General features: G+C 38.8%; 1 protein-coding gene across 1 annotated transcript in view; it reads left to right on the top strand.

Moving 5' to 3' along the window:
• The window catches only part of ANKRD33B (ankyrin repeat domain 33B), a 112,979-nt gene that overhangs the window by 70,106 nt on the left and 18,391 nt on the right, over window positions 1-24,482 (top strand). The window contains exon 2 of the mRNA XM_036741008.1: window positions 5,978-6,107. Within this exon, the coding sequence (XP_036596903.1) occupies window positions 5,978-6,107 (130 nt within the window). The remainder of the gene's footprint in view (window positions 1-5,977; window positions 6,108-24,482) is intronic.

Raw genomic sequence — 24,482 nt, 5'->3', positions numbered from 1 at the left:
CACAGAAAAGGGAGCTGAAAAGCTGGAGGGTAGGTATTGAGCAGGACCATCATTTCCCTCTTTCTTGACACTTTGCCAATCTTAATTCAGCTTAAGATGACATTAGCTTCTCTGGCCTACCAGGGCACTGACAAATATATTGAACTTTCGGTCTGTTCAAAAACCCACATCTTTTTCAAATGAACTACTACCGATCTATACCTCCCTAATCTTGTACATGTGAAGCTGATTTATCAAAAATAGCCCCCCCAAAACCAAACAAAAACCCCCCAATATTGGGTTCATCACTATGCTTTAGACAGGTAAGGCCTTTTCAGACAATGATTCTATCATCCAACATGTTTGTTATCCCTTTTAGCCTTGAGCTTCTAATTGAGTACTTCCAAAAATGGGGAAATCAATATGTCCTGAAGGAACCCATTCATTTCTGATCACCTATAAGTCTTAGAAAGTGTTTACTCATATTGAACTCATATCTGTCTTTCTGTAAATGACACCCATTGTTCCAGGCAAAATAAATCTAATTCCTCTTCCATGATACAGTCCTTCAAAAAGTTAAAGGCTGCTAGCATCACTTCCTTAATTCTTCTTCCAGATAATTTTTCTTTAAATCCGTCTTCTTCTGGGATGACTTTGATCCCACCCCAATTATTATTGACTTTTTGGGGTATGCTTCAGCTTTTCAATGTCTTTCTTAAAATATGGCAGAACTGACCAAAGAACTTCAGATGTAGTCTGACCAGACCAGGATGTTATAGGACTACAACATTCTTCCTCTGGAAACCATAGCATTAATTCAGGCTGGATCTAGAATGCATCTAGAGTTAGGTTCTTAAGCCAGAAGTCAGCAACCTCTTTAGCCCTGAACACCAACAGGGGTTTTAACGCTATGGCCATTTACTACTAGTGTCAATCAGGTTGTGATTTTCAGTGTTGGAGTGAAAATTAAGGAAGTTCATCAAATTAGAGAGTTGTAGGAATTGTGTTTAAGTGATACAATGCCATTTAAATACCTCTGTGGCTCAGAGTGTGCATTTTTATTTTTGGAGGTATGTATTACGGAAGTATCATGCTATTTCACAGAGTTGGAGTTCCAAAATGCCACTGTGGTAGCATTAACATTTCTTTTTTTGTGTGAAAAGCCTTCCATGCTATTTCCTTAGGTGTTGCAGGGATTGAAGTGTTCTATACCAGTAGATTTTTTCAGATAAAATTGACCCTTTCATTTTCAATTCGGTTCAACAAACATTTATTAAACACCTACTGTGTGCCAGGTGCTGTGAATGTGCTAGACATTCAGGTAAGAAAAAAGACAGTCCATGCCTTCAAGAAACTTACAAGTTGACGAGAGAAGACAACTCACAAGAAGCAGAAAGTGGGGAAGGGGGAGGGCAGGCTTCCAGGGGGTGCCTGGAACTAGGAGCATGATATTCCTAGCACTCAAAACCAAAAAGAGCTGCTGATGGAGAAGCTTCTACTTCTGTTAGAATGCCTACTTCTAGCAGGCCCCAGGTTGCTGCTTCTATTCCACTATGATCTGAGAAACCAGATAACCACATTTTAAAGAATTAGCTTTGTGGAGCTGTATCAGTGGTTAGAGGTCTTTTTCTGGTTTTTCAGGGCTGTGTTCCAGAGTTCAGATTGTTAGTCTGTTCTTAAGGCATATCTGCAGATATAACTATAGAGGATCCTTATACTTCCAAATCACAGTTACTACTGACTCTTATATTATTAATAATTTTAGTAATTCTTAAATTATTTAAAATAATAATAAATTAATAATTTTAAAATTCATTTTAAATTTAATAATTTAAAACTTTTTTTAAAATATAGGACACCTATTATAGAGGTGGTTTATAAGCCTGAAGTAAGGAAGACTCATTTTCCTGAGTTCAAATCTGGCCCCAGACACTAGGTGTCTGGGCAAGTCACTTAACCCTCTTTTCCTCAGTTTTGTCACCTGCAAAATTGCCTGAGAAGGAAATGCAAATCATTTCAGTATCTTTGCCAAGAAAATCCCAAATGGGGTCATGAAGAGTAGCGCATGACTGAAACGATTGAACAAATATGTATTACATATATTATATAACATATATATGTATATATGCACGAAAGCTACTTGTGACTTCATATGCCCACCCGAAGCAACAGCTATAGAGTATCTATGTTCTAATCAGTCCTATGTTGTTGCTTAACAAAGGCATTATTTGGGAGGCAGTATGGTGGAACAGTGGAAAGATCATTGACTTTGGAGCCAGAGGAGTTAACTTCCCTGGTCCCTAGTTTCTTCATTTGTCAGATTAAGGAGTTGACCTAAATGTCCTCTGAGGTCACTTCTAACTTTAGATCTATGATGGGATGATTTATTGGCCTTTCTACAGTCTTTCCACTATTAGTACCCCCTGAAATCACTTTGGATTTACTTACATGCATGTTGTTTCCCCTGATAGAATGTAAGCTACTTTGAGACCAGGGATGGTCTTTTTTCTTATTCTTCCTTTTTTCTTCTGTATATCTCTTTTTGGGGGGTGGGGGTGGGGAGGCAGGGCAATTGGGGTTAAGTGACTTGTCCAAGGTCATACATCTAGTAAGTGTGTCAAGTGTTTGAAGCCAGATTTGAACTCAGGTTCCTCCTGACTCCAGGGCTGGTGCTCTATTCACTGAGCCACCTAGCTGTCCCCCTCCTGTATATCTCTAGAACCTAAACAGTACCTGGCAATTAGTAGGCACTTAATACATGCTTGCTTGACAACAAAGAAGACTATTAAGCTAGATGGGATGTGATCTGGGCTTCTACCCTGGCCTCTCTATGTAGAATAGCCTTGTCACATAAGGCACTTAGAGCAAAGTAAGTAAGAGCTGTAGGTCACCCAGCTCCCTTTGACATCCTCCATGGTGCATTTTATGAATGAGTGGTCTCTCTTAGGCCAGTGGCAGCCATGACTCCTCAATCCCTTGCTTAGACTCTACCCATACTCCTTTGGCAAGGAAGGTTCACTGTTCATTGTTCTTATCTATTATATATATTTTTTCTGGATTTGATACTGTTAGGTCCTCAACATAGTTTAATAAATAAAAGACATAGCTGGTTTCATAAAACCTCAATTTCAATTTTTATTTGTGATTCTGGCTTCTGATTAATAATTTATGGAAATGGCTATATTTATTCTGTTGAGTCAAGGAAGCACACACAGCCGCAACTTTCCACAAATTTCCTGTGGAAGAAGGATCATAACAACTAGCTGCCTAAAAATAACCTTGTTCCTTTCGGTTTTGGTATGCTTCGTGGAATTCATCACTTAGCAGGTGTAGAGTTGGTTTTACTTTCTCATTTGACTAAGGAGTGTTCCCCAGTCTTGGCATTTATCCAACAGCATTCCTGTCTTTTCCAGTAACTGGTTGTCTTTGTTCTGTATTATACCCTTTTTGTCTCTCTCATTAGACTGTAAGCTCCTTACAGGTAGTAGTTTCATCCATTGTATTTGTGTCCTTGGTACAAAGCAACAGTGCCTGGCACATAGTGGATACTTGATAAATCCATTTTGATTAATTATTGATTGGCAAAATACTTATTTGTCAAGTCCTGTGCTAGATGAGCAAAAATACGCTTAAAAAGCAATCATTAAACATTTATTAAGTGCCTACTATGTGCCAGGCATAGTGCTCAGTGCTAGGTATACAAAAAAGGGGCAAAAGAAAGTTCCTGCCCTTAGTGAGTTTACAAAGCAAGCTATATGGAAGATAAATAGGAAATGTTTAACAGAGAGAAGGTATTGGAATTTAGGGCTTGGGGAAGACTTCTGTTACAAGAGGGAATTTTAGGTGGGACTTAAAGGAAGCTAAAGAGGTCAGTAGGCAGTGCAGATGAAGGGAGAGTGTCCTAGGCATAGGAAACAGTGAAATGCTGAGAGCTGAGGAATGGAGTGGAACAGTCAGAAGGCCAGTGTCGCTGGATCAGAGAGTATGTGGTGGGGGGAGTAAGGTATAAGAAAATTGCATAGGTTGGAGGAGCCTAGGTTATGAGGGACTTTAAATGCTAAATAGAACATTTTGTAGTTGATGCGGGAGACCATAAGGCTCCACTGGAGTAGGAGTAATAACGTGATTGTACCTGGACTTTAGGAAAATCAGTTTAGTAGCTGAATGGAGGATGTATTGAAGTGAGGAAAGACTTAAGGCAGGCAGACTCACCAGCAGGCTATTGCAATAGTCCAGGTGTGAGGTGATAAGGGCCTTCATTAGAGTGGTGGAGGCAGCAGAGGAGACAAGGGTGCATTTGTGAAATCGTTGGGTAACGGCACTGCACTAGATGAAGGGGATAGTGTGTGGAGTGCAGGGTGACTCCCTGGTTGTGAAAATGATGAGTTCCATTTTGGACATAGGGAATTTAAGATCTCTACTGGACATCTAGTCTGAGATGTCTGAAAGGTAGTTAGGGATGCAAGTTTGGAGGTCAGCAGAGATTTGGGGGCAGGATAGGTAGATTTGAGAATCATCAGCATAGGGATGGTAATTGAATCTATGGAAGCTGATGCAATCACCAAGTGAAGTAGTATAGAGGGAGAGGAGAAGAGGCCCCAGGACAAAAACCTGAGGGACACCTGCAGTTACAGGGTGTGATCTGGTGGAAGATCTAGTAGAGACAGAAAAGGAGCCATCCTTTCCATCTCTATTTCCAGAAGCTTATATTCTAACTTACATACATATGTAAACACAGACTTTGGGAGAGCACTGGTAGTTAGAGAAATCTCAAAAAAGCCTTTGCCTGAGATGGTGGGACTTGGGCAGAGCTTTGAAAGGATCTAGAGATTCTGAGTGGCCAAAGGTAAAAGGTGGGGGGGGGGGGCATCCTAGAGGAGGAGTAAGATGGAATGCTATATACAAGGAAGAATAGGTTTGGTTGGAATGTAGAGTATGGAAAGGTTGACCGGATAAAAGTTAATAAGCCTGGGAAGGTAGAATGGAGACAGATTGTGAAGGGCTGTAAATGACAAATGGGCATTTCTGTTTTATCCTAGAGTTGTTTGGGAGCTATTAGAGATTTCTTGAACAGACTTGAGCAAACAGTATTTTTAAACTTCTCTTTAATATTCACTTTCCCCTAGAACCCAACTGAATAGGCCTAGGGAACTATTAGCTCCAAACCAAATTCATTTTGACTAAAACACTTTTCCCTGACAGAATATGCTTATCTATATATTGCATGTCCCCAGCATTTTTGTGGTAAGTAGTTATTCTGCTTAATTTATTTAAAGTTATTCTACTTAGCTTACTTAAATTACTTATAGCTTAACTAAAGGCTTGCTCTGTTGGGCAGAGGTGCAAAGGAGAATTGTTGACAGAGAAATAGATAATTGTTAGAGTGGGAGGTTGTGAGATCATGGTGGCTGGAAAATTTTTCCTTAAAGAGACTGGCATATTGCTTGCTACCTGTCAGTATTTCAAGCACAGTGGCTTCTGATCATACCACTTTTTTTTTGTTGTTGTTGAAAATATTAGTGGGAATTGATTGCTGGCATACGCTGGCTCCTTCTAGCACTCAGAAGTTTGAAAGTTCTGCAAGCAAACTGCTCTGGCACTTTACATATTTAATGGTAGAGAAAAATCTACTTACCTCATCTTTTCAGGAGTCCCAAGGCTGCCTACAATAGCCTTTTCCTCTTTTTTTGGTCATTGTCCGGAGACTTAATTATCCAGTTGAATAAGACTTGTTGGGATCCTTGCTGTGCTACTGTATTTTCTAGATGACTTTTACACATATTTCATTTTCTGTGTCTCTGTAGTGATCTTAACAAATCTGCAAGTTTTATATGTACTGAGACTAAGTCTTCAGGATGTTTGTTACTGATTTTTGTATCACTATGACTTCTGTAGCTTTCGGAGAGTACAATTAATGGGGAGAGAGCCAACAATGTTGATGGAAAACAATTATCAAGAATATGCCACCTCTGACCCAATTCTGTCTTTTTATTTATAGACTGGCCTTATTATTGCCTGCTACCAAGGTTTTGTGGATATTGTAGTAGCCTTAGCAGAGTGCCCTCATATTGATGTAAACTGGCAGGACAACGAGGGGAATACAGCACTAATTACAGCTGCACAGGCAGGTAAGGCTTTGCTTTTCATTTCACTGTTATGGATGATACCTAGCTGTAAAATCTGGGTTCTGTGGCATAGTGGAGAGAGTACTGGACTTTAAAATGGGAAGGCCTTGCTTCAAATCCCATCTCTTGACTCTAGTTTTGGGGCCATGAGCCCTGTTTCCTCACCTGTAAAATGGGAAGAGTAATAAATAATACTATTTCACAGAATTGTCCTGAGATTCAAAGACAGTAATGAATGTAGAGCTGCCGCACCTTGTAGTGTGTGCATGTAATCCATGCTACTAAGGGGAGGCTGAGGGTGATGCATCACTTGAGTTAGGAAACTGCATACAGTTGGTCTAAAGCCAATAAGGTGGCTTTTGCACTAAGTCTGGTACCAATACGGTGGGCCCTTAGTATGTTGTATGGGAAGGTGCCAGGCTGCCTAAGAGGAGTGAACTATCCCAGGTTGGACACAGAATGGGTCAGAGCTTCCCTGTTGCTCGGGAGCAAGGTTAGGCTCAAATGTCTGGCGGACTTCCTGCTGGGACAAGATAGGGAGGATTCAGGCCAGTGTATGACTAATTCATGTAAAGCACTTTGTAAAACTTAAAAAACTCTATGATATCAGTTATTATTCCTGGTTCAGCTATTTAATCCTCTGCTGTGGCTAAGGCTTACACTCATTAAGTTCAGACTTTTTTCTGTGTGTTCAAAGCACTTAAAACACTTGAAAAATCTGTTTAGAATTGCCTTTAGAGTCAGTTTGTAGGTTATACAGGAAACATCATTCATTGTTTTATATTTCTATATTGTAGGCCAGCGCTGACAAAAGCCCTAATATTTTCAGTTTGAGATTGGAATAAAATGAGGCACTCCTAGTCCACTGAACAGTTTACAAAAAGATTTACTTAGCCATGGCAGGGGAAGGATGTTTAGCAAGAACACTGTGATTCAGGTGTGGACAGCTCCCCTCTTTCTGAGTTGTTGCCTAGGACAAATGTCAAAGAGGAATTTGTGCTCTTCCTGGTTATTTTCTTAGCAGTCTTTGGTTTCCCTAATTAAATAAATCTCAAAAATAATTTCAGTAACTTTTAAGGAAAAGAACTAGCTCAATCTACCTACCTGGGATGCCGGTAGATATCCCACCCTTGCGCAGACTTTTAGAAGTCTTCTAGAGCAGTGCTGTCAAACTCAATTAGAAACTGATCCCTGCAGGCCACATATTGACTTAGAAAACCATAAATTAATACTATGTTGTATTTTTGTTGATTTTTGTCAAACTTTTCCCAGTTCCATTTTCATCTGGTTGCCAAGCCTCCAGAGTTTTTCTGGGAGTTTGATACCTCTGTTCTAGGGGACCTTCTACCACTTAAATGGCTTTAGGACTGTTACTAGACCACCCTGACCTTGGGGGTGCTAGAAGCCTAGCAAAGACATCAATGAAGGAAGAGAAACTAAGTCATAAAGATAGCTAAAACAAACCAAAAAGACAACAAGCCAAATAATTGCGGCCTCAGAGAACGACAGAATATGGGAGAATAAAGATGGGAAATCCAAGAATCCACTTCCCTCTTCTGCAACCCCAGGACACTGGCCTTCTTGCTGTTCCTTGAATATCGGATTACAGCTCTCAGTATTTTCACTGGCTGTCCCCCATGCTTGGAACATTCTCCCTTCTCATCTCCTCCTGATTTCTCTGGCTTTCTTCAAGTCTCAGCTAAAGTCTCACTTTCTGCAAAGAGTCTTTCTCAATCTTAGCGCCTTCCCTCTGAGACTACTCCCAATTTATCCTGAGTGTAGCTTGTTTGTAGATGTTATTTGCGTGTAGTCTCCCCACTTAAACTGTGAGGGGCTGGTTTTTGTCTTTCTTTGTATTTCCAGTGCTTAGAACAGTACCTGGTACGTAGAAAATGCTCAGTAAATGCTAGTTGACTGCCTACCTGACTGACTGGAAAGACTTAGTCTTCAGTCTAAACAATCTGGTCCGTGTGGTAGCTGATACTCCCATCTTTTGTTGTTCAGTTGCTTCAGTTGTGCCTGACTCTTCGTGACCTCCCTCTTCTTGGAGTTTTCTTGGCAAAGCTACTGGAGTGGTTTGCCATTTCTTTCTCCAGCTCATTTTACAGATGAGGAAACTGAGCCAAACAGTGTTAAGTGACTTGCCCAGGGTCACACAGCTAGTAAATGTCTAAGGCTGGATTTGAACTCTGGTCTTACTGACTCCAGACCTATGGAGTATGGTTGCAAAGGCAACCATAGAAACCCTCACAGGAAGCTGGAAATTTAGAATTCCACAACAAAATCATGGCCATATAGATAGATATGTCCTGTTACAGATTGGTCTTCTCTTTGTCCCTCTTGTACTCAACACTCTTTGAATGACATACTGCCACTGCAGAACTGATGATGGACTAATTTTCAAAATCACTCGCAGCCCCTGCTTCTGTGTTTCTCCTTTAAACTGTAAAAGGAAGAATGACTTTCTTGAGGTTGATGTGTACCCCTAGGTTTGTTCCCTTGTTCATTGTGATTATACCCCATCCTCAGTGCTGGGTCAGCTGTGACTGCCCTGCATTTCAGCTGTTTTAGTTGCTGCTGGTTAAATGGTTTGAGGAAAGTGATAATATAGCTCATTTTTGCCCTTATTTTCATTGGCGGCAGGATTGTTTTTCATTTAACTTTTAAATAATGCAAAAGTGGACACTAGTCAATATGAAGAAGTGATTTCTGCCCTGATTTGTTTATTTTTTTTTAATATTTAACCTCACTGATCCTGCTTATTAGCGATTATGTGTGATACGGGTGAACAGGCTATACCCAATATCACTTAGAGACTTTTTCTAGGAATACTGCTAACTGTGTCAGTGAAACTTTAGGAATAGACCCAGAAGGTTCGTGGCCCTAATGTAATTTTCATGTAATTTGGGGGAGTAAAATGTAGGAAAACTGGAAATCTGGGAAGAGGCCAGGTTGAGAAGGGCTTTAAATGCCAAACAGAAGATTTTATATTTGACCCTAGAGATAATAGTCACTTCAGCTCAATGATTGGGGAGGAGAGGTGAAATGCTCAGATGTGCTTTAGAAAAATTGCTTTGACATCAGAGTAGAATGATGGATTGATGGGGAAGAGATTTAAGAAAGGGGGATGAGTTAAAAGACTGTTACAGTAGTCTAGGCAAGAGGTGATGAGGGTTGTGGCTTTGTGAATGGAGTGAAGGGGACATGAGTGAGAAATGATATGAAGATAGAAGTGACAAGATTTGACAACAGGCAGGACATGTGGTATATTTGAGAGTCAGGAGTTAAGGATGACACTGAAGTTTCAAACCTGATTGGGAGCAGGGTGCCAGTAATACTAAATGGAAAGGTGAGAAGGGAAGATTTTAGTGGGAAAACAGTAAATTGTGTATTGAACATGTTGAGTTTGGGATAACTACTGAGGATTGTTAAGATGTCTGAAAGGAAGTGATGATATAAAACTGGATCTCAGGAGAGAGACTTAGACTGGATATATAGATCAGGGAATCATCTGCATTGACATAATTGAACCCATGGAGGTCATGAGACAATTGGGTGAGGTAGTCTGGAGGGAAAAGAGACGAGGACTAAGGTTAGAGCATTGGGAAAAACCTACAGTAACTTGGCATGGCCTGGATGAGGGAGAATTGTAAGTGGGGAGAACCGGGAGAGAGTATCTAGGAGGGGAAGGTGATCAACAGGGTCACGTGCTCCAGAGAGCTTAAGAATGTGAAGGGTTGGAAATGAAGAGAGCATTGACAACTTTGGAGAGAGTAGATGAAATTTAATGATGAGGTCAGAAGCTACACTGCAGAGGATTGGGGGGAGGGAGGAGGAGAGAGAGAGAGGAGCAACTGAGTGAAGATAGCTTTCTCAAGTTTAGCTGCAAAGGTAAGGAGAGATATAGGACAGTAGTGGGGATTTCTTCAAGGATTGGGGATAGTGTGTGTTTGTGGGCAGCAGAGAAGGAACCATTTAAAAGGGAGAGATTAAAGATTATAAGAGAGTGGGGATGATACTAGGGATAATCTGTTGGAGACAGGATGGGATCAAAGTCATAAGGGGGGAAGGAAGAGATAGGGGTTCCCTGAGATTTGGCAGAAGGGAGAAAGGGGGCTTAATTTTATTTGGCAGGGGAGAAGCTTGCGAAAGAGGTGTTATTATGGGGAGGCTTGAGAAAGGGATAAAAAGGGCAGCTGTGGTAAGTGGTATAGTGAATCAATTAGGGACGTGTTAAAAAATTGCTGCAGTAAGGGTGCAGTTGAAATTATGGAGCATAAATTTGTAGCAGATCCAGTCGCTATGGTTGTTTTTTGTTTTCTCTGACTCCATTCAGCAGCAAATTAATACAAGTAAAGAAAGCATAATGGTAAAATAATCTGCACTAGGGGTTTGGCAAGGTGTTATTGTCCATCTGACATGGGTATAAAGGCATTTGAGTGTAGAAGATGGGAAAGAGTTAAACTGATTCACCAAGAGGTCAAGATACTGAAAGGCAGAAAGTGTAGTTAGTGCTAGGTGAAGCCCTGGGAAAGAACTGGGGAGTGGAGGGAAGGAGGTCTCAGTCAGAATAAAGAGTAGGGGTAGGGGTTGTAAGGCACAGGGAAAGATGGAACAATGAAAGATTTTAATCAGATATAAACATTTTAGTGTTAACTTGGAAGTGGAGCGCTTGTGGCTTCAGAGAAGGTCAAGGAGGGTATGACTATCTGTGTGGGGCTGATTTGGAGGGGAATAGGTCCTGGTAATTTGAGGAACTAGGCCTGAAGGCCACATGTGGCCCTTTAGGTCCTCAGGTGCAGCCCTTTGAATCCAAATGAAAGGGTGGCACTTGAGGACCTAGAGGGCCACATGTGGCCTCCGGGCCACAGGTTCCCCACCCCAAACTCAGAAATTAGTGTAATTGAGAGCATCAGTATGTATCAAGTCACTGTGCCTTATCCAGGTTTGATGAGCATGCCATCTATGTATTTAGTTAAGTCATTGATAAGAATGTTATGCTGTCCTGAGCCAAATACAGATCCCTGGCATTTTCTGATGAGGCCTTCTGCCAGCCACATTGATATGCACTATTAATAGCTATTCTGCTAGTCTGGTCCTCTGACCACTTGTGAATCCATATAGTTGAATTATAAAATCTCTCCATCTTCTCCACAAGCAAAGTGTGATAATGCTTTATCAAAAGCATTGCCAAAATCTAGGTAAGCTATTTTCTCAGCATGCTCCTCATTTCCTGGTTTAGTAATCCTGTCAAAAAAAAAAGAAAATGAGTTTAGTCTGTCTTGACTTGTTTTTGATGAAACCATGCTGGTTCTTTGTAATCACTGCTTCCTTTTCTAGATGTTTTATCTAAATAGTCTTGCATGTATTCTATAAATTATTTAGCCTAGTAAATGTTTAATGCTTCTGGGAGGTAGAGACCTACAGAAACGGGTGGAATCAGGCAGCCCATGGACAAATTCTGCACAAGCTCTCTGCAGGGGGAGCTGCCAGTGGATTTTGTTAGACACATTAATACCCTCTACTTTTCTAGGAACATTGTTCTGAACTCTTCAGTGGTGTTGTGTATTGGTTTTGTAATTGGAACAAATGTCCCCCAAGGACAAAGCCAAGACCACCTTGCTGTTTCTTGGGAAAAACTAAATAATTCTATGAGCTAAATAATTTGAAGTCGTGAATATTTAATCATTGTTGTATCCCCATGGTGACTTGTACATAGTTGGAGCTCAATAAAAATGTGTTGAATGAATAAAAAGTAAAAAATTCATGCAGTATCCAACTGAATATGGAGAACCTCCATACTTTTGTGCTTCTTGCTACTCTAGTTGTGTTGCATATTCAGGCGCCTGTAGAAATAGGAGATACGGAATTTGTTGACTTCTTATAACTGAATTAGAAAGTAAGTTCATTGAACTATGTTTTTTCCTTCTGAATGCCTAGACTATTTTGGGAGAGAGGGGAAAGGCGTTCAGTAAATATTAAATACTGTTTCACCCAAGTCTCAACTAATTGAAGTAAAATAGAAAGCTTCCCTAAAGAATTCTAGGGTAAAATTTGACCAAACTGAGTCAGTTTCAACCTCCTTTCCCATATTTTCCTTCACCTCCCTTTGACAAAGCTTTTATAAAAGATAATAAAATATGAAAATCGACTGGTCTTTTTCTGTTTTCCTTTCTGTTTCCCGGGCCTCCTTTCATGATACGTAGGTGTTGAAATGGCCAAAAGATGTAGCAGCAGTTAGAAAAGAGGGGTCACTGAATAACCAGAAGTTGATGTCTATAGTACTTTGAGCACTACTAATGTTAATATTATGTAAACAGTGCTAGGTGGCTCAGTGGATAGAACACCTGGCGTGGGGTCAGGAAAATCTGAGTTTAAATCCAGTCTCAAACCGTTCTTCCTTGTTTGTTCTCTAAGAGGACCAATGACATCAGGAGGGTGGTGTCTTGTCTTGTGAGTGACTTGGATTTAAGTGAGGCAGAGCTGTGCAAAGTCATCAGCCTCACTCTCCTCCTGAGTCATCAGAGTCCAGGGGCAAGACATAAATCAAGGTGACTGGCAATGACCCAGGATGCAATTTGAGACCTTGGCCTTTTTAAGCCAAGGTCTTTCTTAGGTCTCAGTTTGTCTGAGGCAACACCCATTCAGTGATTAAAGACAATGTTAGAATTGAGACAAAAGATGGCCTAGTTTGCCTTCAATCCGGGAGGGGAAGACCTTCAGAGTTTCTGGACAAGACAGGAAACAATTGCTATTTGTACTCACTCTGAGCCAACTGGCCTCAAACACTCACCATCTGTGTGACCCTGGGCAAGTCCCTTAACCTTTGTTTGCCATGATTCACTGGAGATGGAAATGGCAAAGTACTCCAGTATCCTTGCAAAGAAAACCCCATAGACCCCATGGTGTGTGAGGGTCCATGGGGTCACCAAGAGTTGGGCAATCTCTGATGTATTTGCTTCCTTTTTTTTTTCTTTTCAACACCACAATATGAAGAGAAATTTCCTTCCTAATTTCCACAAGAATAGTGTTAGTTTTTTCTACATTAATAGGAAGTTAATAAATGATACTGCCTTATACTCATCACCACCTTCATTACATAAGTGTTGAAATATTAAATTGAATAAATCCTATATAGGGTTAGGATTGAGATTGGGCCTGTAATTTCGCTGATATAGGAAACTCTCATGTGAGGAAATTCTACAAATAGGTAACTTATAGGCTTAATGAGCTGCCAGGATAACTGAAAGTTTAATTGACCCTGACACACCGGTCACACAGCCAGTATTTATCAGAGGCAGGACCTAAACCCAGGTGTTGAGGCTACCTCTCCATCGCCCATACCACCTAGCACTCAAACATTATATAAATGTCACTTATTGTTCCAGAAAGCTCAAGTCTGGGTTGTCTTGCTTCTGGGTAGAACCCTCTTGGCTTAAAAGGGATGAACCTTTTAGGATAGGTTCTGATCCCTGGGAGAGAAGACAATAGTCCCATTTACCCAGGATCTTTCTCTCTCTTGAATCTTCCATGAGCTCCATGGATTCTGGTCTTTTTTTTTTGTGTGTGTTTTCTTATCTTACCTAGGCTGGAAGTATAGAGGCTACTCACAGTCCTAATCTCACTCTAATCTGGCAAGGGAGCTTTGACATGCTCTGTTTCCAACCTGGACTAGTTCACGTTTTCTTATACAACCTTATATTCCCTGGGGCCACCCTGTTAATCCACTGCATCTCAGAACTTCTCAGTTCAAGAAATTTGCCATACTCAGCCTCCCCATTAGTTGAGATTAAAGGTATATGAATCACCAGGCTTAGCTGATTATGATCTTTTAAGGAAAAAAATTTTTTTAAGAAAAAAAATTATTTAAAAAAATAGTTTTTACATCACTTGTATTACTCCTTATCTTCTTCCCACTTCCCCCTCACAAAGAACCATTTCTTGTAACAAAGAATTATTCAAAAAAAGAAGAAGAGGGGAAAATGAACAAAACCAATAAATAATGAAAGAAAACTGCCATTATCTACAATGTTTCACACCTGGGAAGGTAGGCCAAACTTATTCTAGAGCTGTGGTTCTTAACCTAGTGTCTGTGAATTTAAAAAAAAATTGATAATTATTTCAATATAATTTATTTCCTTTGCATTCCTATGTATTTTGTAATTTTAAAAATATTATTCTGAGAAAGGGCCTATTGACTTCATCAGACTGCCATAACACAAAAAAGTTAAGAACTCCATTTCTAGAGGCTAATTGTTTCCTACAGTCATCTTTATGACTCAGACCCTTCTCAAGTCAGGGAAGCCTTCATGGCTAAAGAAGGGACCTCTACAGATATCCTGCCTATGGTGGACTAAAGAATGAATTCACATAACTAATGTCCTCAGTAAAGAACGGTTAGATAATTCACAAACTGTTTCTTTTTTTTCTTTTGAACTTAAATATTAAAACTTAAATACCAAATAGGGAAAGAAAAAAAGCTTTGCCATATGCACAGCAGAACGTAAGAGAGGATTCAAAATATACCCAATAAATTTCCATTTCAAGAAAGCCTATATAATAAATACTAATCTTTGCTTCCTTTCAAGTTTTGTTTTGTCCTCTGCTGTGCATTTTACTTTGTTCTTTTTCTCCCCTTCCTTCCTCTTTCCCCCAAGAAGGCTACAATTAAGCACAGATATGTTTATATACATACATATATATACATATACACACACAAACATACACACAAAGATATATACTTACGTACACATACATATATTTAGGTATCTATAATCATACTCATATATAGACATACACATTCATATGCACCTATGTAAGACTGTACTATACTTATTTGTCCTGTTTCTCTGAGGGTAGATAACCTCTTCCTTCGTAAATCTTTCCATATTTTTCTAAGTCCACACAAACTGTTTCCATTCACACTTCTTTAAAGGCTATTTCTTTTAGACTTTTGTCTTGATTTGAAATGTGAGCACAAAAAGTGCTTACCAAGCCTGGATATCTGATGTGAAGCATAAGATTATTTGTGAAGTCTAGGTAGTTATCTATTAAGAGTCTATAGATGTCTAGAATTTGGTCTTTAGCCTAGATATATATAGTACAAAAGGCCTACCCAAAGATGTAACACATCATTCAATAACAGACATTTAGATTACATTCTTTAGTATATGCAAGGCACTATGCTTGGTCCTGGGGATGCAAATATTTCTATATAGGGGGTCCTCATTAGTTATTTGTTGATGTGAAAGTTGTTGCCAACCAATTTCTCTCCATTTTTGTAGAGAACCAAACCAAATGAAACCATGTAAGCTATAGCAGTACAACTATACGTTAGGCATCAGAGTGAACCTTGGCAGTAAAAATGATTAGACACAAAAAACTACTAAATATGGAATTTCTAACCTTAAAGTCTCATAAACTCAGGTTAAGTAACTTTATTTAAATGTGTAGTTTTATTTAACTAACTTTATTTAACTAACATCATTTAAATGTTTAGTTTGTTTGCTTGGTATGAGGGATGCCCTATATACAATTTTAAATTCTAAAGGGAAGCTTCAAAACCATGTATCTCCCTTATATGTGAGAAAACTGAGACTCAGAAGTTAAACGACTTGCCCCATGAACTAGACATATACTTTTGTTTATATACATTATCTCTATATTTCTTGAGTTCCATTCCTGGGCTCCTATGATTTTATTAAGCATACAACCAGTTCAGCTAAATGAAACAAACATTTCTTAAACATCTGTTCTATGTGAGACATTAGGTTAGGTTCTGGGAAAACAAGGACAAAATTTGAATAGTGTATGAAAAATTAATACAGATAGACAGGGTGCTTTGAGGAGATAGACTAAAATATTGTGTTGATCTAAAGGAAGAGTTATGTGGAAGTGTCCGTGCATGGGGGGTAGGGGTGGGAAGAGTGATCTTTCTTTCCTAGACCACTCAAGGTGGGGGAGGTTCCTACAGATCTGGTCACATTTTCATGCTTCCCCCCACTCCCCCAAGGCATTTCAAACTTGCTGTTGTTGCCCAATCACTCCTCAGATTTCCTTGTATTTTTTATATCCTCCCTCCCCACCCCAGTGTTGTAAATTTATCTAGGTCAGGGGTATTTTGGTTTTGTGTCTTTTCTCATTTCTGTTTCTGGACCAGACTTTTGATTTCATTGACGCTGGAAGCTCTGTGCATTTATTAAACACTGACTTGCTATTTCCCAGGATCTGGGGATACAAATGCAAAGAATGAAACTGTCTACTCTCAAGGTTGGATTAAAACCCTTGGTAGGACCCTCCAGAACTTGCTCTTTGCTGACATAGCCTTCGTGAACCCAGGATCACTTCTGTGCCGTGATGAAAGCTCAAAGTAGGACTTCTGCAGAGAATTAATTGAAAAATAGTTCATTTAATACTTCCTCAGGATCATAGGCTTAGAGCTTAGAAGGGACCTTAGAGCCCACTTCGTTGTAACATCCTCAGCTAAAGAAACTGAGGTCCAGAGTGGTGAATGGGCTTGATCAAGGTCACACAGGTATCAGAGATGGGATCTGAACCCCTGTCCTCTGAGTCCAACTCCATTGTCCTTTCCACTCTACCTCTCTCATAGCTAGGTCTTCTCCAGGGATTCACAGAATCTTAGATATAGCCGGAACCTTGGAGATAAAGATGTTCTAACGCTGTCCTTTTATGGCAGATGAATGGATGGATGGATAGATAGACAGACCGACAGACAGGTGAAATAGGAACCTTGGAGATAAATATGCTCCAACACTGTCCCTTTATGGTGTGTGTGTGTGTGTGTGTGTGTGTGTGTGTGTGTGTGTGTGTGTGTGAAGAGAGAGAGGTGAAATTGTCTAAAACCTCATTGCTAGTTGATTCCAATGCAGACACTAAAATATACTCCTTACTCTAAGGCTAATATTCTCAGTACTGCACCTTACTGCCTCTCCTAATTTAGTTTTTTAAATACATTTTAAAAATTCTGAACTTTTATACTAAAAACTATACACAAAATAGAATGGGAAGAAGAGGTTTATAAACCTGCCAAGATTTCTATATTTTAATTATAGTATCATTCAAGGAATTATGCCTTTATATTTAATATGCATCTTGTTTCTTTTTTTTTTTTTGGAGAGGGGAAGGCAGGGCAATTTGGGTTAAGTGACTTGCCCAAGGTCACACAGCTAGTAAGTTTGTCAAGTGCCTGAGGCTGGATTTGAACTCAGGCCCTCCTGACTCCAGGGCGGGTGCTCGACTCACTGTGCCACTTAGCTGCCCCTAATATGCACTTTGAAAGGTCACGATTGGGAAAGTGGAGATGATAGAGAAGACAGAAGGTTTTGACTTTTTGGGCCACATTTGCTTTTTTGTTTGTTTGTTTTTTTAAAATGTGATCTGGATACTTTGGTACTAGGCATATTCATATTTTCATTTCGTTGCCTCACTTGATCTTCTGGTTGCCATGTTCTTTTCTGTGACTTCACACGTTACTTCATACATACAAATTTGTTTTTATTTCCCTCGTGGCAGGCACTGTATTCCCTAGTTTTTCTTTGTTCCAGTAGGTGCTTTTATTGTGCTTTCCCCAAGCAGGAGCTCTCTGAATGCTTGTTGACATCCTTGTCATCGTCCTCCCAGGTTATAACAGCTTGCACTATAGAGTGCCATACAATTTACAAAGTGCTGTTCCTTATCCAAAGCCCTTCACAACCTGGCCATTTCTACTTTTCTAGTTTTCTCACACCTTGCTTCTCCAGCCACTTTCCCCATCCTAACCATCACAGTGTGATCCAGTAATACTTGCCACCTTGCTCTTTCTTGAAGAGGTCACTTCAGTCCCAGATTCCAGGCATGTTCATTGGCTGTCTGCCCATATCTGCGACATTTTCCCTGCTCTACTCAGCCTCCTAACTTCTCTGGCTTTCTTTAAGCCTCAGCTAAATTCTCACCCTCTTCAAGAAGCCTTTAAACATCCCTCTATCTGCAGTTTATTCTTTACGTAGCTTGTTTGAATGTAGTTTGCAGGTTGTCTTTACCATTAGACGCTGAACTCCTTGAGAGCATTGCCTATTGTTGTTTTCCCAGCACTTAGCGCCTAGAACATATTAGTCGCTTAATAAATGCTTTTAGACTAACTGATTCATTGACATCTCATTTGATCACCACAGAAAATTTAGCTTATCCAAAATGGTAAAGGGACTCAGGTCAATCAGCTTACCGCAGTTCACGTGGTAGTGAGTGGCAGAGGAGACCTTTTTTATAAAGGGCTTAGTAATTAGCACACTGCCTGACACACTGCTTAAAATGCTTATTTCCTTCCTTCCCACTCAAAACAAGTGCTATTTCCATCACTCCGTACTGCCTTTTATGATTTTATTACTGATAATAGTAGTACATATCATAAATAGGGTAATCAGTTTGTTCCTTTTTTGTAAATGAATGCTAAGATTCCAGGGACCTTCTGCTATATGTTTCTAGCATGCTCCCTTTGTTATTCAGAAAGGTTAAATGTAGACTGAAATGCTAAGTTTTCAGCTAAGTTTCTGTTTCTTATTTTTTTAAACACTATTGTTTGCCATAAAATGATAAAGTTAAAGACTATTTTCTGCTTTTATAAGTTTCTACAACTGCTAGCAGCTTGTCATGCAAATTAGTTTCATTACAATGTAGGTAACAATAGGGTTTTCTCATTAGCAAATAATCTCCCTGCCTTTAGTTTCTACTTGTTAGCCAAGAGGATCCATACTTAATGATTAATTGTAACAGTTTTTTTTTTTTTAAAAGGGTGAGCTATGTTTTCTTTTTCCTTTTTTTCAAGATTCGCCATATTGGGTTGTCTTAAGAAATTTCACCCTTTGTGACGTTTGTTTTCACAAGTGGGCCAGATTCAAACCACTGAGCTAGATTGAATCTGAGCGCCTTCATGGAGGCAAGATGAGACTTATATACAGAAAGATTGTAGGGAGGGATTGAGGGGTGGTCAAGTAGTCTGGGGTGACTGGAGTCTAAGGAGGATCTTGATGAGAGTGGGGTTACTAGAGATCAAGACTCCAGGAAAGGGTGAGCTATTTTCAAAGGCATAATTTCTCTATTGCTTTCTCTACAATGATGACTTCTCTGCTAGGAATATGTTAAGAAAATAAATGATCCATTTTAATGATTTATAAGGCTAGTAAATGATTTGTGTGATACTTTTGTAAGACTTTCTTCACCTTAAACCAGCATATATATATATATATATATATATATATATATATATATATATATGCATATATATATATGAGAGACATGTATGTGTGCACATATGTATATATATTCATGTACGTAATACATACACACACACATATATTAGCTGTGCTTGCCATTTTATCATTAACAGCTGCATCATAGGTTTTGCTCCATCTCTCGCTGGGAAGGAATTCTACCTTGCTTACCATTTTGTAGATATAGTAGATAACTGTTTCTAGTTAAAAAACATTTTGATCTTCCTTAGAGATCCCTTTATACTTATGTGAACACAGTACTTTATAAACAAAATTAAAGATCTCTAGAAGGTCCCATGAAATGCATTTATTTTTTGTCACATTTTGTTCCTGAAGGATTTGGGGCCATCCATCTATTTTCCAATTGTGTTTAATCAAGGTGAGCTCAGAAATTATTTTAAAAATGCTCGTATTGACTTGGTATTCCCTTTAGATATTGATCTCAGTTAAAATTGAAACTGTCTTGTCGGCAGAGGCTTAGAAAGAGAATTTGGATTGTGAGTCGCAACACTGGGTTCAAATCAGCTCTCTACCTCTGTGATCTTAACTTCTCCTAAATTTTTCTTTCTTCCTTAGAAATGAGGTAATTTGACTTAGATTATCTTTAAGATCCCTGCTATCTATATCATATAAACTGGGCTACAGACACTGATTAACGAGTACTTTGTACCAGTATGGTACTGTTGTATAGTCACCAAGAGATCATGCTGTTAACTATATTTTGTCATGTGAAAACATCTTGGTGTTTTATATGTATTTTTGATGGTGAATTTGTAAAAAAAAATAAAAGAGGACTCTCATCTATTTGTTGAATGACATAAATTTTTTATAGAAATTATGCACTTTGAGGCAGTAACATATGGTTTGGGGAGGTAGGAAGTATTGGAAGAATAGGGAAGACTCGCTAGTTAGCTTTTTTCATGCTATGCAAAGCCCAAGTTTTATGCGCTATGTGGCAGGACAGGCTGGGACATATTCATGTGTGCTCAGTCATGCAGTGAAATTCAATATGTTCTATCAGTTTTGTACCAGGAGTCTGGCAAACCTTGAGAATACTAAGGTTTCTAATCCTGTTTTCTCAAGTGCTTTTTACTTTGTTGGTATTCTTTGCTTAAATTTTAAGTATGCCTCACAAGCATGTCAATCATCCAGAAGGTTTTTGCTGTGTATGTGTTGAGCTCACTTGTAAATCTCACATATCACCTTTACTTTAAAAGAGATAAGAAAGCATATAAACTCTCTCTTGGCTGAATAATTCATGGTCAGGACAGAGCTTGAGCCCTTCACATGTACTAAATCATTTGTACTAGGACTGCTATCTGGTTGGATGCATGGATCTCATTACAAACCCATTTATGATTCCTCAGATAGGGAGAGAACAAGAAGATCTTTCAATAGGTTGCTGTTTTTCTTAATGCAATGGGGTAGCTTCACAATATCCAAATCTACCATCAGCTATAAAACCCGTTTCACCCAGTGAAGAACTGCTTGTCCCCAACAACTAGACACATGGAATTTAGATGAAGAAGATGAACCTGAGTGCCAGAGTGAGGCTCAGCCTGATAAGGAAAGAGCCCAGAAAAGTGACCTTCCTGTCCCTAGATCTTCATATACAAATTTAGGCGGAAGTGAATGGCCTTGTTTTTTCATCTAAAAATCAAACTGTTTCTCTATTGAAGGAAAGTATGACATCTCCTATACAAAGATACCAAAACATGTTCAAAATATGAAATGTTCTTGAGAAGTATCAAGTATGATAGGTGTATCTGTAGGGAGCTGAAAGTAATTGGTCATTGTAATACTAGGATTATAACTTGGATATAGCAAACATTGTTGCTACATTTATGAATAGGGCAGCAGAGATCTTTTTAAAATCCATAATTGTAAGCGACGCTGGTCTATATTGCCTGTGCGATACCCACAGTGACTGCTATGACTATAACAACATATCTCCAGGTTTGAATCGCAAACTATAACAGACTCTCCTAATTGAAGACGAAACTAAGACATTTATTCAAACACCAGAAAGCCAAATACATCAAAGCAACAAAGAAATCTACACACAGTATCAATTCAGGGAGGCACCGCCATCCCCAGGCCTTCCCATAAACAAGCTCCCTTAAGCAAAAAACAAGCTCCCTCTCTCAATCATGCTAGCTGCTGCTCTCTGCCTCCTCCCTCCCTCCCTCCCCACGCCCCTTCTGGCTCCACCCCTTCAGCAAGCTCCTCCAACCAGAGGCTCCTGAGACTCAGACTTCCATGTGACTCAAGCAGTTCATATAGGCCTATTAATGGGCAAGAAAGATCTTCCCATTCCATTAACAATACATGGTTTCGAAGGGAAAAAGTGGTAAAAGAAAAAAAAAGCCAACAGTTGGTTAACTCTGAGATTTACCACTGTTGCATATTACACTTTAAAGAAAAAAATGTAATTAAAGTAATGGAATGAGTTTCTTTATCTGAAAAATAAGTTTTCTATAGTCAGTAAAGTTGAAATCAAAGACTAGCTATTTGTGTGTCTTCAAATAAGGGAAATGATAAAACTGAACTCTTTGAAGGCTATTTGAATGAAGTTGAAAGAGCTTCACAGAAATCATTTTTTAAAGTGACCAAAAACTTTTTGAGACAGTACAAAAAGGCAGAAAACTATCAAGAAATTGTCAGTGATCCTCTCAAAGCCATAAAGTTATAGGTTTTTGGAGACAAATTTAAACTTTTTAGGAAAACTACATGCAGTGGGTGATAAGCACAGGTAATATTTTCTTCCAAAAGTTAATAATGTGTGCATGTTCTTTGACTCAGTGATTAACACTACCAAACCTATACCTCCAAAAAGATCAAAGAGAGAAGAAAAGTTCCTATATGTACACAAACATTTGTAGTAGCCCTTGTTATAGTGGTAAAGAATTGGAAAATAAGAAAGCGCCCATCACTTGAAATGGCTGAGCAAGTTAGGATACATGAATGTAATGAAATACTATCATGCTGTAAGAAGTGACTAACAAGATAGTTTCGGAAAAACTTGGAAAGCTTTCTAGGGAGTGATGTAAATTTAGCAGAATGAGGAGAAAAATTTTATATTATGACATCAATGCTGTAATAAAACAATTCTGTGAGATTTAGTAACTCTTCTCAACAAAATAATCTACTTTGATTCCAGAGGACTGATAAAGTAGAACACTGTCCACCTCCTAAAAGAGAGATTGTGTACTAATATGCAGAATAAGAAATGTATTTTTGAATGTAGCCCCAGTATGGCGATTTACATTGTTTAACTGTGCTTATATGACACAAACGTTCTATATTTCTTTTTTTTTAAAGTGGTTGGGGGCAAGTGGAAGGGAGGAAAAGTGAAAAAAAATTAGGTTCATATTTTTAAAATGAGAATCATCACAATGGAAAAGTTATAAAACGACAGGTAAAGACCCAGCGTGCTGCCTGACTGATGTGGGACACTGAGAAGTGATGTTTCCACAGCAGGAAATTCTAAGTAGCTATAATTATTTTTAGGTGAGACCAAGAAAAAAAAAGTACAATTTTGTTTAGTGAAAATATATAATATAAAAATTGGATTCCCCTGAAAACAGTGGAGTGATACAGCATCTGAATCCATCTACTTAATCAACATGAAACACTGTCATGTAAATGACAGAAAAACTGAAACTTTTTGGAGTTGTTTAGCATTACCCATACTTAAACATTATGTGTAGGGGGTTTTTGTAGTCAATAGAATATACCTCTGAATACTACTGTTGTGTTTTTCATTTATAGTAGCTTCTTGGTTCTGTGATCTGTGATCTTTCCCTGTTCATTATTGTCTATTTTTTTTTTAATTTTTTCTTCGAATAAGAAATGATAATGAAGATTATTTGGAGTTGTGTCGACAGATTTTGTTAGATCCCCTGTCCTTCCCTTTACCTTCCGTATTGGCTTTAGCTTCCACAGATGACATGAGAACAATGTTGTGTAGAGTTAAGAGCGCTGCCTCTCAGTGTGGTCCTGATTACATTTACAAGCTTGCCTCCCTCTAAGATCCCCCTCGAATTTATTGTTTTCCCATTTGCTACTATAGCTATAAAATTTTCAGTTAAAACTATATTTCTATGTTCTGTTTTGTCCTTTTTAGGATAAGTAGATTACATACTTTGCTCTTGCACTTGAGTTACAATGTTTCATTAGTAAAGTCTACAGTTCCCTCTACTGGCTTAGTTTGGAGAACTACAGATTTAGCACCCAGATTCAGAGTACTGATTTTTAGAACCTGAGTTGTAGAATATTGTTATATTCTTATGATAGCACTAGACTGATAATAGTGATGTACATATTTTTGAAACTGGAAGCTTGTATGTATCAGTCTGTATGATCAATCTATACTCTTTTCTTCAAGTAAGGAAAAACATTAAAGGGTACTCAAAAACATATACATCATGGAATGATCACATCCATAATTATATTATAAAATTATATTACAAAATATTATTATATACATCAATAATTCAACCAAGCAAGCAAGCATTTATTATTAAGCGCTTAAGGTGAGCCAACCACCATGGTCAGCTCTAGCTGTACAAAATGGGAAAAGAGAGATTGTTCTCTTCCTAGAGGAGCTTCTCTTCGAATGGAGGAAGACTATACTAGAGTGGGCTGCGGGCCTGAGAAAGATGTTTTAGGCTGGGAAATCACAGAGATAGTAAGTTGATTTACAGGACTGTCACCTAGCATAGTACATTACAAGTGGCTGGGACTTAAATATTTTTATTGGATGAACTGAATGTGTATGGAATGCCAATGTAATGTCATGGAAAATAATAATAGCTCACATTTATAAGAGTGCTATAAGGTTTGCAAAATGCTGTACAGGTATATCATTTTATCTTCATGAGCACCATAGGAGGCAAGTGCTCTTATTATCCCCTTTTTAGAGATGAAGAAATTAATAGCAAACAGAAGTTAGGGGACTTGCCCAAGGTCTCACAGCTAATAAGTATCTGAGGCTAGACTTGAACTCAGGTCTTCTAGACTGAAGGTCCTGTGCACTCTATTTCCTGTGCTACTTAGCTTTCTCCTGAAAAGTAATGAATAGGATCAGACACTACTTGTAAAACATTTTCTT

Source organism: Trichosurus vulpecula, chromosome 1 (genome assembly GCF_011100635.1).
Source record: "Trichosurus vulpecula isolate mTriVul1 chromosome 1, mTriVul1.pri, whole genome shotgun sequence".
Taxonomy (NCBI): domain Eukaryota; kingdom Metazoa; phylum Chordata; class Mammalia; order Diprotodontia; family Phalangeridae; genus Trichosurus; species Trichosurus vulpecula.
Note: the sequence above shows the minus strand (reverse complement) of the source record. Positions and strands in the feature narration are given on the sequence as shown.